General features: G+C 36.3%; 1 protein-coding gene across 12 annotated transcripts in view; it reads right to left on the reverse strand.

Moving 5' to 3' along the window:
• Positions 1-2,821: 2,821 nt before the first annotated feature.
• Positions 2,822-14,361, reverse strand: part of Trpm (transient receptor potential cation channel, subfamily M) — a 240,780-nt gene continuing 229,240 nt past the window's right edge. For 11 of the 12 annotated variants that reach the window (XM_070108438.1, XM_070108439.1, XM_070108437.1 and 8 more), the window contains 6 exons: positions 11,794-12,000; positions 11,294-11,672; positions 10,736-10,924; positions 7,824-7,961; positions 6,258-6,415; positions 2,822-5,481 (listed from right to left, as the gene is read on the reverse strand). In XM_070108438.1, the coding sequence (XP_069964539.1) occupies positions 4,222-5,481; positions 6,258-6,415; positions 7,824-7,961; positions 10,736-10,924; positions 11,294-11,672; positions 11,794-12,000 (2,331 nt within the window). In that variant the 3' untranslated portion in view covers positions 2,822-4,221. The remainder of the gene's footprint in view (positions 5,482-6,257; positions 6,416-7,823; positions 7,962-10,735; positions 10,925-11,293; positions 11,673-11,793; positions 12,001-14,361) is intronic. The other variant, XM_036362717.2, reaches the window with a different exon arrangement.

Consider the following 14,361-nt stretch of genomic DNA (forward strand, 5'->3'; position numbering starts at 1 on the left):
CATTTATATTAAAATTTTCTTATAACTAACTTATTTTAAAATATTTCAAATATTTTGATTTTGATTTGAATTTATATTTGTTCAAATATATTTTCAACATTTTGCACACACGCATATATATGCCATTGTAAAAATCAATAATCAATTGTATTGTCAAAATTACTTTCATATTACCATAAATGTACATATAATACCTTATAATACATGCGTACATACTCGTACATTGAATTGCACGCATATATTTACATATTGCTAACAACGGTGCTGCTTTTAAAAACAGTTTTCATGCTTTTTGCGCATAGACATTGGCTGCTTAATCGCTAATAATTATCAATTACATAACAGTTAGTTTGTGTACTTTTGTTTTGGTGAATTTCACTTGATATGATAGTGTGTTTGCGTCGTCGTGGAGCGCTGCTAAAAGTAGAAGGTGTGAATTGGATTTAATTATCAAGTTAAAAAATTAACAAAATTTGCTCCGTATGAACTCTTTTTTACTAAATCTCATTAAAAATATAAATGTTCGAGTTATTGTAGTTATAATAGTTTTGTTATTTTTTAGGTATTTTCAAATATGCGAGTATTCGTGTGGTCTTAGTTTTGAGTCTATAGCTCAAGAAAGCTATATTTAGAGTTAATCCTTGCTTTTATATTTTAATGTTATGTTTTGTGTTTTTATTTATTTTAAAATTTGCTTTATTTACTCCAACAAATCATATTCTCAAAGGGAAATTCTCTAACTCTATTTTTACTATTTCTATAACGATTTTTCTGCTGACCTTCAAACATTTCGACTCTAAAAAATAAACCACCACAACAAATTTTTCATAAGCGAACTAACGGTTTTAAATACAACTAAAAAGTTTTCCAAAAAAATAGTTTGTTTGGCGGTCATTTGTCAGTGCGGCTTCAAAAGGCAACCATTTATTGCCTATGGAAGTATAAATTAAGAAATTTATGTTACTTAAATTAGGCTTCATAAGGCCCCAGTACTCTTTAGGCTGATCTCGCGACATGTCATTACAGAAAAATTGCTTTAAAGTGGTACCAAAGCAAAAGAGTGGCTGTTGTTCCTAAAAAGCCGAATCTTACGAATTGACGAGAGCTCAGGCAAATGAGACTTACTGGGCCATTATTAAAAAAAAACTTTTAAAGACCCAAACAAGCTGAAAAATATGCAAGGCAATTTAAAAATAAATGGCGAAACGTAACCAAAGACTTCAGTTAAGATTCTGTACAAGCGGTTATGAAGGATGTTAAGCCAAAATTGCGATTATTTGCTTATAAAAAAACAAACTGAATATGTTTTTTTTTTAATTCGTATAAACCTATATGTAAACTATAACTTGTATATATTTGAAATTGAATAGTAAATATAAGTTTTATAACGTTATTGGTGCACAATTTTTATCGTGCATAAACTTTCGTTTTAGAAGTCTCTTTTTCGAATAAAGTCTTTAGAATGTAAAGAATATAAGTGTATTTATATTACAAAAATTAGTTAAACATACCAATAAGTTTTTACTAAAACAAAATATTACGAGTTTGCTATGGAGACCTCCTTATATTATATTAAAACTACCAGTACTAGTATGGTTCTATATATATCAACTCTTCGTATTATGCTATTATGTATGATAACTAGCGCAAATATAGTAGCCGCTGGGCAACCATATATCAAAATTTGTGCCGCGTATGGCAACGGGCTACTGATTATAGGCAAATGAGTAGCTAGTCGCTGTTTTTTAATTGTGTATAACTACAATCTCTTTTCATATAACACAAAAAATTACAAACTCAGGAAACTGCTCAAGACCCATAGTCTACAATATATTACGTGTTTTGGAGTATGGATACGTAGAATATCTTTGAATATTTATATAACCTATAAGGTCCGCCTGTCTGTATGTACGCGAACTAGTCAATCAGTTTTTGAGATATCAATTTTAAATTGTACCCACGTCCATTTCTCACCAAGCAGCTACTTATTTGTTGGAACCGCCGACATCGGACAACTAGAGTCAATAGCTGTCATACAAATTGTCCAATCAAAATCAAGTTATTGTATAGAAAACTTTTTAATTTGAACAAAATTTTTACCCGAAGCTTGTCATTAACCAAACTCACTTCCTTATAGAGAAACTTTTTGTTTTGACAAAAAATCTGAAAAGAATTTTTGGCAAAAGCATCGCTACAGTCGCCGAACATTTTGGTTCAGATTATAAATATATAGCAATTATTTTACATATTTCACATTAAATATTTTTTGAAAATTGATCTAAAAAAAATCACTGCTTTTTCAGCACGTTATGAAAAACTATTTTTCAAAATATAATATTACTCTTTTCATAATTAAATTGTTTTTTTTTTTTGCCATGAATAAGTCTTTAATCTATTGATAATTTAATCAATTATTTTAGTAATAAAGCAATACTTTTAATAATGCTGCTCAAAAACTTAAACTCAGAGATGTTATTGGCATTTTCGAGAATACTAGAATTAGTAGCCATACGAGGCACAAAATAATGATAGTACCAATGACTAGTCGCCTTACATAATAGTGTTATTAGATTGATGAACCACACAAAAATCTTCAAATTCTGCAATTCTTAGCATTCGTTTCTAGTATAGTCTAACTACCTGGTTCTTATTACCTTTTTGTGTTAAACAGCTTACCCTCACACACTTAACTAACTAACACACAGTAAATTGCAAAATTTCTCTGTTAGTAGTGAATATTATAAAAAAGTATTATCTTTCCAAACAAATGAACACAAAACATGTAAGCCTATAAGGTATTTAAATAAAAGAAACAATGCAATAAAATTTCATAGCGCTTAATACAGGCGTTTATTAAAAATTTGCGCGAAAATTTAAAGAAAAATGCAATAAAATCATGAGTATAAGTACAATAAAAATGTGTGCCGAAAATATTGGTTTTGTGCTGCAACAAAGCCAAGTACTTAAGGAAAAGCAAATACAATAACTTATTTTTTATGTGTAGGTGGCAACTTTGCACCGTTTCACAGCTAAATTTGTGTGTAATTAAAAATAAAATTTTATTTGCTTTCTTGCTTTGCTTACATAAGTAACTGACGACATCATTTATAAATTATTTTTATGTTTTTGATATACTCGCAACATGTCTGCTTTTTTTTTTTTGTTGTTGCTGTATGTAAGTATTTATTTGTGTAGGAAGCTAGAGATCTGTTTTACATAATTTTCGGCTGCTTATTCAAATAATATAGTAACAATAAAAATAGCGAAATAAAAAGATTTTTGAGCATGCGATTTTTTAATACATTTCTTACAATCGCAGTGGCATACATATTCTCGTACATATATATTTATATAAATATAACTATTTTAATTAAAACTAAGTTTTGGCAATACAATAACAATGCGATTGGCAGCACTTAAGACTACGACAAATTTAACGGTTTTCGTTTTTTTTTTTTTTTGGTGTAGTAAGAGCAAAAGCGAATTGCAAATAGTAATAAATACAGTTAGATATTTAACGGTAAATGGCAAAATAGTTGTTTGGGCTGCATAATTTAGCTTTACATAATATTTGCCGAAAATATAATATAAACAACTATAAAATTTAATAAAAAAAAACCAAATTTTAGCCAAGCGTATTAAAATATAACGGCGCCTTTAAGTATGCACTGCTAAAACTGACAAGCGTTATAACTCTCTCTCTCTTCGAAATTTTCGGCGATTTTTCTTTTTAATGCAGTTGAGCAATCACACACACGCGTCTAACTTACATGTATAAACATTTTAAAACTTCATAGATATATGCATATATACCATATACTATATATTATTTAAAAAAGAAAATGTTTATAAACATGCTTTAAAGGGTCTCAAATACATACATAATTTGCTACTAGACCTAGTTTTCAACGTCAGCTTAATTGTATACATATAGATATTTCATTTAATATGCTGCTGGCACTACAAACATATATATAAATTCATGTATACATATATATATATATATAAATATATATTACTATTTTTTTCAAAACGCTCGCTAAACACTCTACACCACTAATCAACAACGTCGAATCACATACATATTTATGTACAATAAAAACACAAACAATTAATTAAGGTAGCTAGTTCCTATAAATGCGCACGCGCGCTTTTGTTGCATTACAGGTAGTATATGTGTATATGTGTATACCGTAGGCGTTTGATTTCGGCTTTTACCGATCAGCACATTGTCTCATTGTACGGTGGATCCTTCTCTGATTCGGTGCTGGACTTGATGTTGGACGAGAGCTTGGCGATCTCATCCTGTACCGTGTGTGTGCTTATTTGCGGCATAGTCGCGCCGGTGAGCGCTGGTTCACCGCCACCGCCACTCTCTTTCGACTCCTCCGTGCTGGAGCTGCTCTCCTTGAGTATGTTCATGCCGAGCGTTTTGATGCCGCCGGGCGGCTTGAGTGAGGACAACAATTTGGCTGGCACAGCAAGCGCTGGCAGCACAGCAGCCGCACCGCTCGCGCTCGCCTTGTCGGCCAATACGCTGGCCGCTGTCGCTGTAGCGCTTGCCGCCAACGTAGTGGCCGGCAACACATTGTGCTGCTGCTGATGTTGTTGTTGGTGTTGTACATGCGAGCCGTATTGCAGCTGCTGCGGCTGCGTTTTGTTCGACTGATCCATGCTAAACTGCTTCTTCAGCTGCATGGCACGCGGCAACGCGGACTGCACCTGCGATATTACCGCCGCCGCAGCTGCGGCTGTGGCACTCAACTCAATGGTGTCGCTGGCGCGTTTGCCTGCTCCATCGCGCTTGCGGTCGCCAGCGCCCATGGAGGCGGTGCGCAGCGGCTGATAACGCGCGGTGGTGTCGCTCGCGCTGCCGCCATTGCCTGCTGCCGTGCTGCTGGCGTTGTTGCTGACGTTGCATTCCGTCAGAGTTGTGCTGGTTGTTGTTTGTTGCGCCGTTGTTTGTGTGTTGGCGTCGACGGTGTCGAGCGAGAGCTCGGCCGCTAGCGATGGTGTGTCGATGTTGTAGGAACCGGTCATTGAGGTGGTTGTGTCGTTTGAACTTTGCTTAATAAAACGATATGGATGCGCTGAATAGTCGGTCTCTGTGCTAGAGCCCTTTTGTAGGCTTTCGCTGGATTTCTTGAATAGCCTGCCGGTGCTTTCGAATGGCGCATTGAGGAATTCGCTGGTGGCACGCGTTGGCCCCGCTGGCGTTTGATATGTCTGCTGCTGTTCCATTGATGAGTTGCGTTGCCATGGGCGTTCGTTCTTTAATTGAAAACCGGCTGGTCCGGTAGATGAGCTCGTAAATACACCGGGTGTGATGCCGCCTCCTCCTCCGCTGCCGGCTCCGCTTGTGTCGCTGCTGTTACCGCAGCCGAGCACGCCACCACCGGAAGGCGGCTTGGACGGCGAAAGTTCGATGGCTGTCTCCCGACGTAGTGGATGGCGATGACTAAACTCGGCTGATGCACCGGTCTGAAAAAATAAAGCATTAGATTGACGTTTTTATCTGAGTTCGAGATATATAACTGTGGGTGAAAAAAAGACCCAAGAATCCAACCCAAGAGTCAATTCCTGAATACTTATTATTATTTTGTTTACCGGCCAAATATTGTTTTTGGAGAGTATCGAAATGCAATGCAGCAGCCCAGTATTGCATTTATAGTTACTAGGCGTGACATTCAGTAACGCTTTGACTTATCAAAGTATACTCGTAATAACGAAAACTAGGGACTGACTAACCACAAAAAAAGCAAGTGATTCTAGAAACATTTCACTGCATTTGGTGTCAAAAATATGTTTCATTTTTCAAAAATTTTGCCATTAATCACAGGTCACAAGTGTCGCTGACGCAAGAATCAGTGGACTTGAAAATTTAGCCATACAACTGGAAATAGACCAATAGCAGGAGGGTGGTATGTCTTACTAATTAGTCGATTAGCCTTTCCATTGTTCGAAAAAGTTCACAGACACTCAGCTATATATACTTGTACATATGTATGTTTGTGCATGCAACATGTGGCACAAATGTTTGCCTTTCGTTGCACAAAAAAGACATTTGCAAATATTTGCACTGTGGTATTCTGCAAATATGTGCGTATGTATGTGTGCTTAAGCAGCTGAAAACGAACAATGTAGATGGCTTCATTGAATGGAAAAGCAGAAACAATAGACTGGAGCGTTTACTACGCCCACATACTTTCACACGTAGGTTGCCATATTTATGTGCGCTTGTGTACTTGTCTACTCACCCCGAAGGAAGTGTCGGTGTCATCGATGGACGCACGTGCCTGAAACAGTCCTTCGAGCATCATGTAATCGTTCTCCTCGCATTCCTTTAAATGCTGCTTCTCCATCAGAGCAGCAAACTCAGCCTTGGACATTTCACCCGTCGGACGATCCAGTGATGCTGTGGTTAATGTCGCAAAAATAGTAGAGTAAAATTTGAGTAAGAGATATATGTGTGATGACAAAACATAATTCTGAAAGGATAATAATTTACATACATACAGGGCTGCTGAATCAAGCCTGCTCAAGCTTAACTAAGTAAGTCGTAAACAATAGTTTCAAAGAAACAACAAGCGGGACTGTTGCCATATTAGCTATATTTCACAATTAAATCCTTGAAATATTAAAAATCCAAAAAAATTCTCAACCTATCTCTCTTGTTTGATACGATAAATGTTTTAAAAACTTTTTTGAATAAAAAATTTTAAAGAGGTGGCAACTTTTCTAAACAATTATTTCTGGAATATTAAGGTTTTCTAAAACCAGATTGAAATAGCTCATTTGTAAGACCAATTTACTTGTATATAAAATTCCAAACCGGTGGCAACTCTTATAAAAAATTCAAAAAAAAGGTAATGTATTTCATTTAAAAATAAACATCTTGTAACCCTCTTTAAAATTGTACAAAATTTCTGACAGTTGGTAACCCGCCCCTAAACATATTTCATTTATAAGCTTTCTTAAAATCTAACTCTTGAGTTCGAAATATTTCTTGATCCTTTAAATTTTTTGGACTTCAAATTTTCAACAGGTAGAACTGAATAAACTTTTTTCTATCCGAGTATTAACTTAACTCTGATTAAAATCGGTAACCGTTCAGAACCGAATTTTCCTCACGAAGATTGCTTCGGAAAAGCGCCTTGAATATATTGTACTCGTATAAGAAGATATATAGAAAGCATGTATTTTGAATAATGATTACATTGGGTACACCTATGTAAGAAACCTTTTTAACGGGTTCATAAATTTGCTATTGGAAATAGAAATTCGATAGCTCAAACGCTACAAAATCTGCAAGCTCATATTCGGCACACTCTTGCTTTCAAAGTTATAACTCCTTAGTAATACAATAGCTTCCTTAATGCATCAGAGTTCTCAAAACTAGCTTTAAAACCAAAAAACATTTGACTAATTAAAAAAAAAATTGTACATTATATCTACAGAAGGACTCATTTCACCACTTGGTGACAGTCTGCAATTACAAAGAACTCCCACATGCTTCTAGACTAACATAACCTAACCATAATACAACCTCAACTAATTATCGTCACAATAATTCAAATTTATTTTGGCTTTAATTGGAAAATAAATATATTTTTATTTAATGTAATTGTTTTTAAAGTTTTTTTCTAAGCAATTTAAGTATTACGCAGCTTTGAATAATTGAAATACCAATTAAATATTATTTAATTACCTTACGGTTAATTAACTCACCAATCCAATTACAGAAAAATATACTATTTTGCTTATACAATATGTACACACACAAACATACAAATATATTATTTATGTAATATTGAAACACTAACCTTTATTACTTGGCAATGAGACCGTCGGCGAGGCAATCAAATGGCAAACACTCTCCAATTCATCAGTAATTGAAGTGTACTCGGTATGAAACTTCAGCAGAATATTTCTAGAAGATTTCGCATGCAACGTGGCTTTTCCTGGTGACACAACGGACCAAGGCAATATCAAAAGCAAGAGAGAAATAGAGAGAAATAGAGTGGCGAGTAAGAGAAAGAATCCATTTTTTACAATAATAATGGTAGATGAGAGAGCAAAGTAAATAAATAAAAAGAAATTACATTAATGAATGCAAAAACAAGAAATAGATTAATAACCAGAATATAAAAAACTAAAAAAATATTAAAAAAATAGAAATAAATAAAAAATACAAATGCAAAAAATAAAAATGAATTAGAAGCTCTAATAAAAACCAAAATAAATTTCAATTTATTTAATTATACATTGTATAATTAGCTTTAGGATTTTGAAATTCACTAACTTCTTTAAATAATGAGTGTTTTTGAGTGCGCGTGCTCTTCTACAGCGAGAATAAGTGTTGATAACTATTTTCAATAATAAAGGGTGTGGTTTTATACATGTTGATTTCAAGATAAAATAAAACGCAGACAATTTATTCAACCAAAAGCGAGCTTCATCATTGAACACAATCTTGTGAAAATCGGGATCGGGGTTCATCTCATTTTGGGCCTATTCACCGAACGTGCGACGCGCTGATGGTCGTTCGACTTCTTCATTAAAAGGAGCGCGTCAAATCAGCGTACAAATTTCAGTTCAAAAACGAACCTTACGCATATAGTTGGGGCTACAAAATTTAACCACAACAATCCTAAATTATAATATTGATTCTAAAAAGAATTCCTAATTTTGCCATATATTTTCCAATCTATTTTTATATTCTTTGATCGGGAATTAGTATAGAAACATTGAAAAAACGAAATGGAAAATTTCTATTATTGCTTTTTCAAAATTTCTCTGTATACTACATGCATGGTTTGAGAGTCCTACGCCTGATCGAGAGATCGCCACAAACTTTTTATTGTTGAGTTATCTAAAGTTCTGTCAAAGTTACTTTAATAAAAAATTGATTCCTGATGTCTATTGACACCACAGATGAAAAGCAATGCCTTGATATGTGTTTAGCCAAATCCGCCTAAAGCATAATCAACGCTCGAGTACTAGTTTGTTGAATTTCATCATAACCGTTACAGAAACACCACACCACGAAGCACTAACGACACAAAACATCAAAAACTCGTGAAATTTTGTTAGGTAACCGTAAAATGAGATGGAGTGAGTTAGTTAACATCCTTTACATCTAGGTCATATCATTCACGAATTTTACCAATGATAAACCGTAACACGGTATGGACAATCGTTGAAAAAAGAGTGTGAAATGAATAAACGCAATGAGAACGATTAATTGAATACTGTTCAGTCAGAATACCTACAATGGCGGCGAGAAGGATCTCATAGATGCACAAGTTTTGGTTTTTGACTAATACTTGCCAAACTCACGCAGGGTCCAACGCTACTGCGCAAGCGAACAGCTAAGTACCGGAGCGGAATCGTTACAACTTTGATGAAATAGGGTTCCCTTTTTAGCAAGCTCATTGGTTTGGCATTTTCCAGTTCCGACAATCGGTCGGTGAGATTTTATGCAGTATTTATTTAAAATATCTTCATAGACTATCTATCTATCTATCTAAATAAACTATATAATGTAATGATCGATTTGATTAAAAGTTAGGGCAAAAACTGTTTCGCCTACGTACCCATATGAGTCTAGTTAGATTTGTTAACATAATATGCCCGGCTTTGTTTAATTAGGTGAGGCAATTTTTGCGGTTTTATCTCTCTGCTTTCTGTCTATTTCGACAAATGCAATCGGTCTAATTTTCTAAGATTGATACAATTAAGTATAACGTTAAGTTCCTGTTCAGTTTTTATAGAGAACGTACTTAAGTAAGAAATTCATTACAAATAATTATTTTCAGCAATTCCACAATGTAAAAAAGCTTTTTTCAAAAGATCCTAGAGGCTTTAACTATGATTGAAACCGGGTTTCACAACACTATTTTTGTTTGTTTTTTGAATGCTGCTTGCAGCTCACTCTCAATTCTCTCTTAAAATATTGCTAATATGACGTCATTAATTATGTGCAATATATCATATTCTTTTCCAGAATAAATTATCATAAATCTATGTGAACAACACACTAACCTAGATATACGGAGAAAAAGTTCCGTTGCATTCACTCAAAAACACTCTTAGATTAAAGAGAAATATAAAAATGTAAATAAATAGGAAAAGAAATAAACTTTTGATGATCGAAAGATGATAGGAGGGGAAGATGAAGGAAAGAGTAAAGTTAGGAAAGGATAGGAGCACACGCCACAAGACACGCAACACGACATGTGAGGAGTTGTCAGATGAATAAATAATATAACAAATGACATTGGCAGCTTGTGAAAGGTAATAACTGGATGAGCACGGGAAAGTGTTAGGTTATGGAGGACATGTGGAGTTGTCAGATGAATAAATAATATAACAAATGACATTGGCAGCTTGTGAAAGGTAATAACTGGATGAGCACGGGAAAGTGTTAGGTTATGGAGGTGGAAATTTAATTATATTTTATTTCAAAGCGAACAGCATGACACAACAATCAATTTATTTTGCTATGCTGCTGGAACAACAAATCTGTTGCTGCTAAGGCGGACCAATGCCGCTCTTGGAGGAAAGGTGGGTGTAGGTGCTAGTGGGATTAGTGGATTATGAATGGTGTGGCGGTATGGTTTAGAGAACAGGTGGATTAAGGTGTGCGACATGAATGTGAGCATATAGATTTTTTTAAATTTATGCGGCGATGCGTGAGAATGAGTGTGAGTTATATGTATGTGTGTGTACGCACCCCCTCCAATCGCCTCCTTGTCACTATCCGGCTCAGATTGTGTGAGACTCATTTGCCGACGTGACAGCGGCAACTGATTCAGACTTATGTGTGAGCGGTTAATATCGGCAGCAGCTATGATGGAGCACGCTTCGGAGTTGCGACGACACAGCGATACGGTGCGTTGGCGCATGGCACGACGCTTGGCAGCTAAGCGTTTTATCGTTATTTTTTATATTTAAATTTTTTGTTTTTCAAGACACAACATAAACAAAAAAGAAGAAAAAAACAACAAATATAATCAATATGTGTTTACCTTTTGTTTTTGTGATTCGCATTTTGCACTGTACAACAACAATGTGTGCGCATGTTTTTATGGTTATTTTTTTTTGGTTTGGTCTACAACAAATGACTTCAACATACAGGTTGTACTGACTGTTTATTTGGCTGATTGGTTGAAGAATGTGTGTGTGGCTGATTTGGTTTGATTTTGGTGCATCGCTGGACATCATTTACGATGCCTGCGCACCGTATGTTGGAACGACATGCCAGTGTTTAGATGTTTAATAAGGTATTTACCTTCGAAATTGAGCTCCTGATTGGTTTCGTCCGAATTTTCACCGACCAGCGTGTGATCGTCGTCAGCCCCCAGCGGCGTTAGGGTGTCTTTACTTTCGGTGCTGGCGCCGGTGTCTTGGCGCACGGTGACGTATGGTGTGCGCTTTACAGTTTCACAGGTGGACGGTCGTTGCGACATGGGCAGGTAAACGTCCGAATCGGATTCGGATTGCATGGAAATTTTGCGGCCGACATGCTCGTTGAGCGCCTCGCGTGACTTGACTAGCTCGTCGGGCTCTTCAGGTACTGGCACCACCTCAAAGTGGGTGCCTTCGTCGAAAATGTATGCATCCGGACGCACCTCCGTGAGTGAACGGTTGAAGCGACGACGGTTGTTGACCTGCGATGGTGCAGAAAGAGAGAATATAGAGAGAGAGATAGAGGGTTCAAAATTTTCCATCCACTGTTAATTTCAATTTTACAGCTATTTTTGAATGTTTGCGCTACATTTAGTTACACACCTGTAAATTTGGTGGTGGCATCGGTGCTTCATTATCCGACATCGAGACCGTTCGTACTCGCTGCAGATCGGTAGCTAAATTCATATTGGACGCTTGTAAGTCAACACCATCAAGCATGTGCATCGACATGAAACGATGTATGACTGCCAAGTGTGAAAGTATTTGTTCGGAGGATTCTTCCATTTTGCGCAGACGAAATTCGATACTCTGTTAGAGAAGATAAAAAATGAAGTTTGAAAAAGAATATCCACTAATATTATACAGCAGTATGTATCTATATTTTTATACGCGAATATATTTGACTTGTTAATCACTCTCGCCTAGCATCATCAGATTGGGAACGAGCCGAAGCTCCGTGGTGCCCTTGCAATATATCCCAGAATGGGACACAAGAAGTCTATTGGGCTGCTTCTTCTCAACATGGTTCACCACCGTTGCGGGTACATTAAGAGAACGCAGTATAATTTAAATTAATGATATTTCATTATTTTTTTGTTTTAAATCCTTAGCATCCACTTTACTTTAACAGATATATACTCGTACTATTTTAAAAGTTTTGAGCTTGAAAATAAATGCTTTTAAAATCCGTAGTTATTTAGCAAAACTCCGCATGAGTTGACGCAGAATAACAACGAATCTCAGTAAAACTGAAAATATCGAAAACGAATATAAACGATATAGTAAACTATTAATTTTCACGCTTTAGAGCTGATAAATGACGAATGTGTCTGGTTTTGAACGAACTCGTTACTTCTATGCAAGTCAATTAACAGTACACAATTCCGTCTAGCTTAGGAACGGAGGCATCGAAAACACCAACTTGTAATTCAACACAGAATCATTCTTGCTAATCGTAAAAGTTACTTGGGCCTGAGTAGACAACAAAGTACATTCTCTAGGCGAAAATACTTTAATAATCTCAGTAAGTGTGTTCTTCTTTCGACAACAGTTGGCCCTTAGAATGGGCGAAAATATATTTTAAGAAATATCGCATTAAACAATAATATTAGGTCAAGTAAAAAGTTCGTTCGGTTTTTATCTAAGAGATGGCGTTATTGTCCATAGTACTAGTGTTAAGTGTCGCATCATGTCATACTATACGGCGCTGAAAACGTGTTTATTCGCGCTAAAAGTTTGTCTTTGACAGTTTTTCGATGGATTTACTCAGTTCGTTGTGAGCGCTCGTCAAAGATGGACACCAACAAAGAGAAAATTCGCTATATTTTACAATTTTTCTTCGATCAAAGCCAAAAAGCAGCCAAAGCGGCTGAAAACATTAATTTAGTTTATGTGCCCGATACTGTAAACGAACGTGTAGCACAAAAGTGATTTGCTAGGTTCCGTTCCGGTAATTTCGATGTCAAAGATGTCGTCGAAAATTGCGATAAAATCATGGAAATAGTGAAAACAGACCGTCACGTGAGCACTTATTTAATTGCTGAGGAACTAAAGATAAGTCAGAAAACCGTTTGGAACCATTTGCATAACTTTGGATTCAAAAAGGAGCCGATGTTTGGTTGTCACACGAACTAACGCAAAAAACATGATGGACCGAATTTCCATCTGCAAATCGCAGAATCGCAACAAAATCGACCCGTTTCTGAAGCGGATTGAGACTGGCGATGAAAATTGGGTCGCTTATGACAAGCGGCACAGATGGTGGCCAAGACCTGATTGACGGCCAGGAAGGTTTTGCTGTGTGTTTGGTTGGATGGGCAAGGAATCATCTACTGTGAGCTGCTTCCCTATGGCCAAACGGTCAATTCGGCCCTCTACTGCCAACAACTGGACCGCTTGAAGGCAGCACTCATCCAGAAGAGGCCATCTTTGATCAACAGAGGCCGAATTGTGTTCCATCAGGACAACGCCAGGCCACACATGTCTTTGGTGACTCGCCAGAAGCTCCTGAAGCTCGGATGGGAGGTTCTAATGCACCCACCTTATAGTCCGGACCTGGCACAATGGTGAGAAGTTGGCCTCAAGAGAGGCCTGTCAAAATTGGCTCTCCGAGTTTTTTGGCAATAGGGACGTAGTCTTCTACGAGAGGGGTATAATGAAGTTGGCATCTCGTTGGCAACAAGTTTACGAACAAAACGGCGCATATTTGACTTAAATCGGACAAATGTACACAAAGTTATCATCTTTTGAAAAATCAATAAAAAACCGAACGAACTTTTTATTTTACCTAATATAATGAACTCTCTGAACATTACGATAACTCAAAGGCAGTGCCGCAAGTTGAAAATCGATGGTTACATTGATTGGGACATGCAATTACAATGGCCAACTCTGAAAGTAGGCAATGCCGTAATATCTGGTGGTTGTAGAAGAGGGAGAGAAGAAAAGGAGATTTGCAGAACACAAATTGAATTGGGCTTGAATTCACTTGGCATTGGAATTGGCGCCTACTTGCGAAGCGAAGTGGTATATTGTTGTATAAAATACTTGGCCAAAATCGACATCAGACTATATAAAAAAGGTTCTTGGTCAATTATTATATCGTTGAGATTATGTCTTATATTCAAAATAGTGTTTGTGCCTCGGAAGTTCCCGTTAAAGTCTGAACGA

Source organism: Bactrocera oleae, chromosome 4 (assembly GCF_042242935.1).
Source record: "Bactrocera oleae isolate idBacOlea1 chromosome 4, idBacOlea1, whole genome shotgun sequence".
Classification (NCBI taxonomy): Eukaryota; Metazoa; Arthropoda; class Insecta; order Diptera; family Tephritidae; genus Bactrocera; species Bactrocera oleae.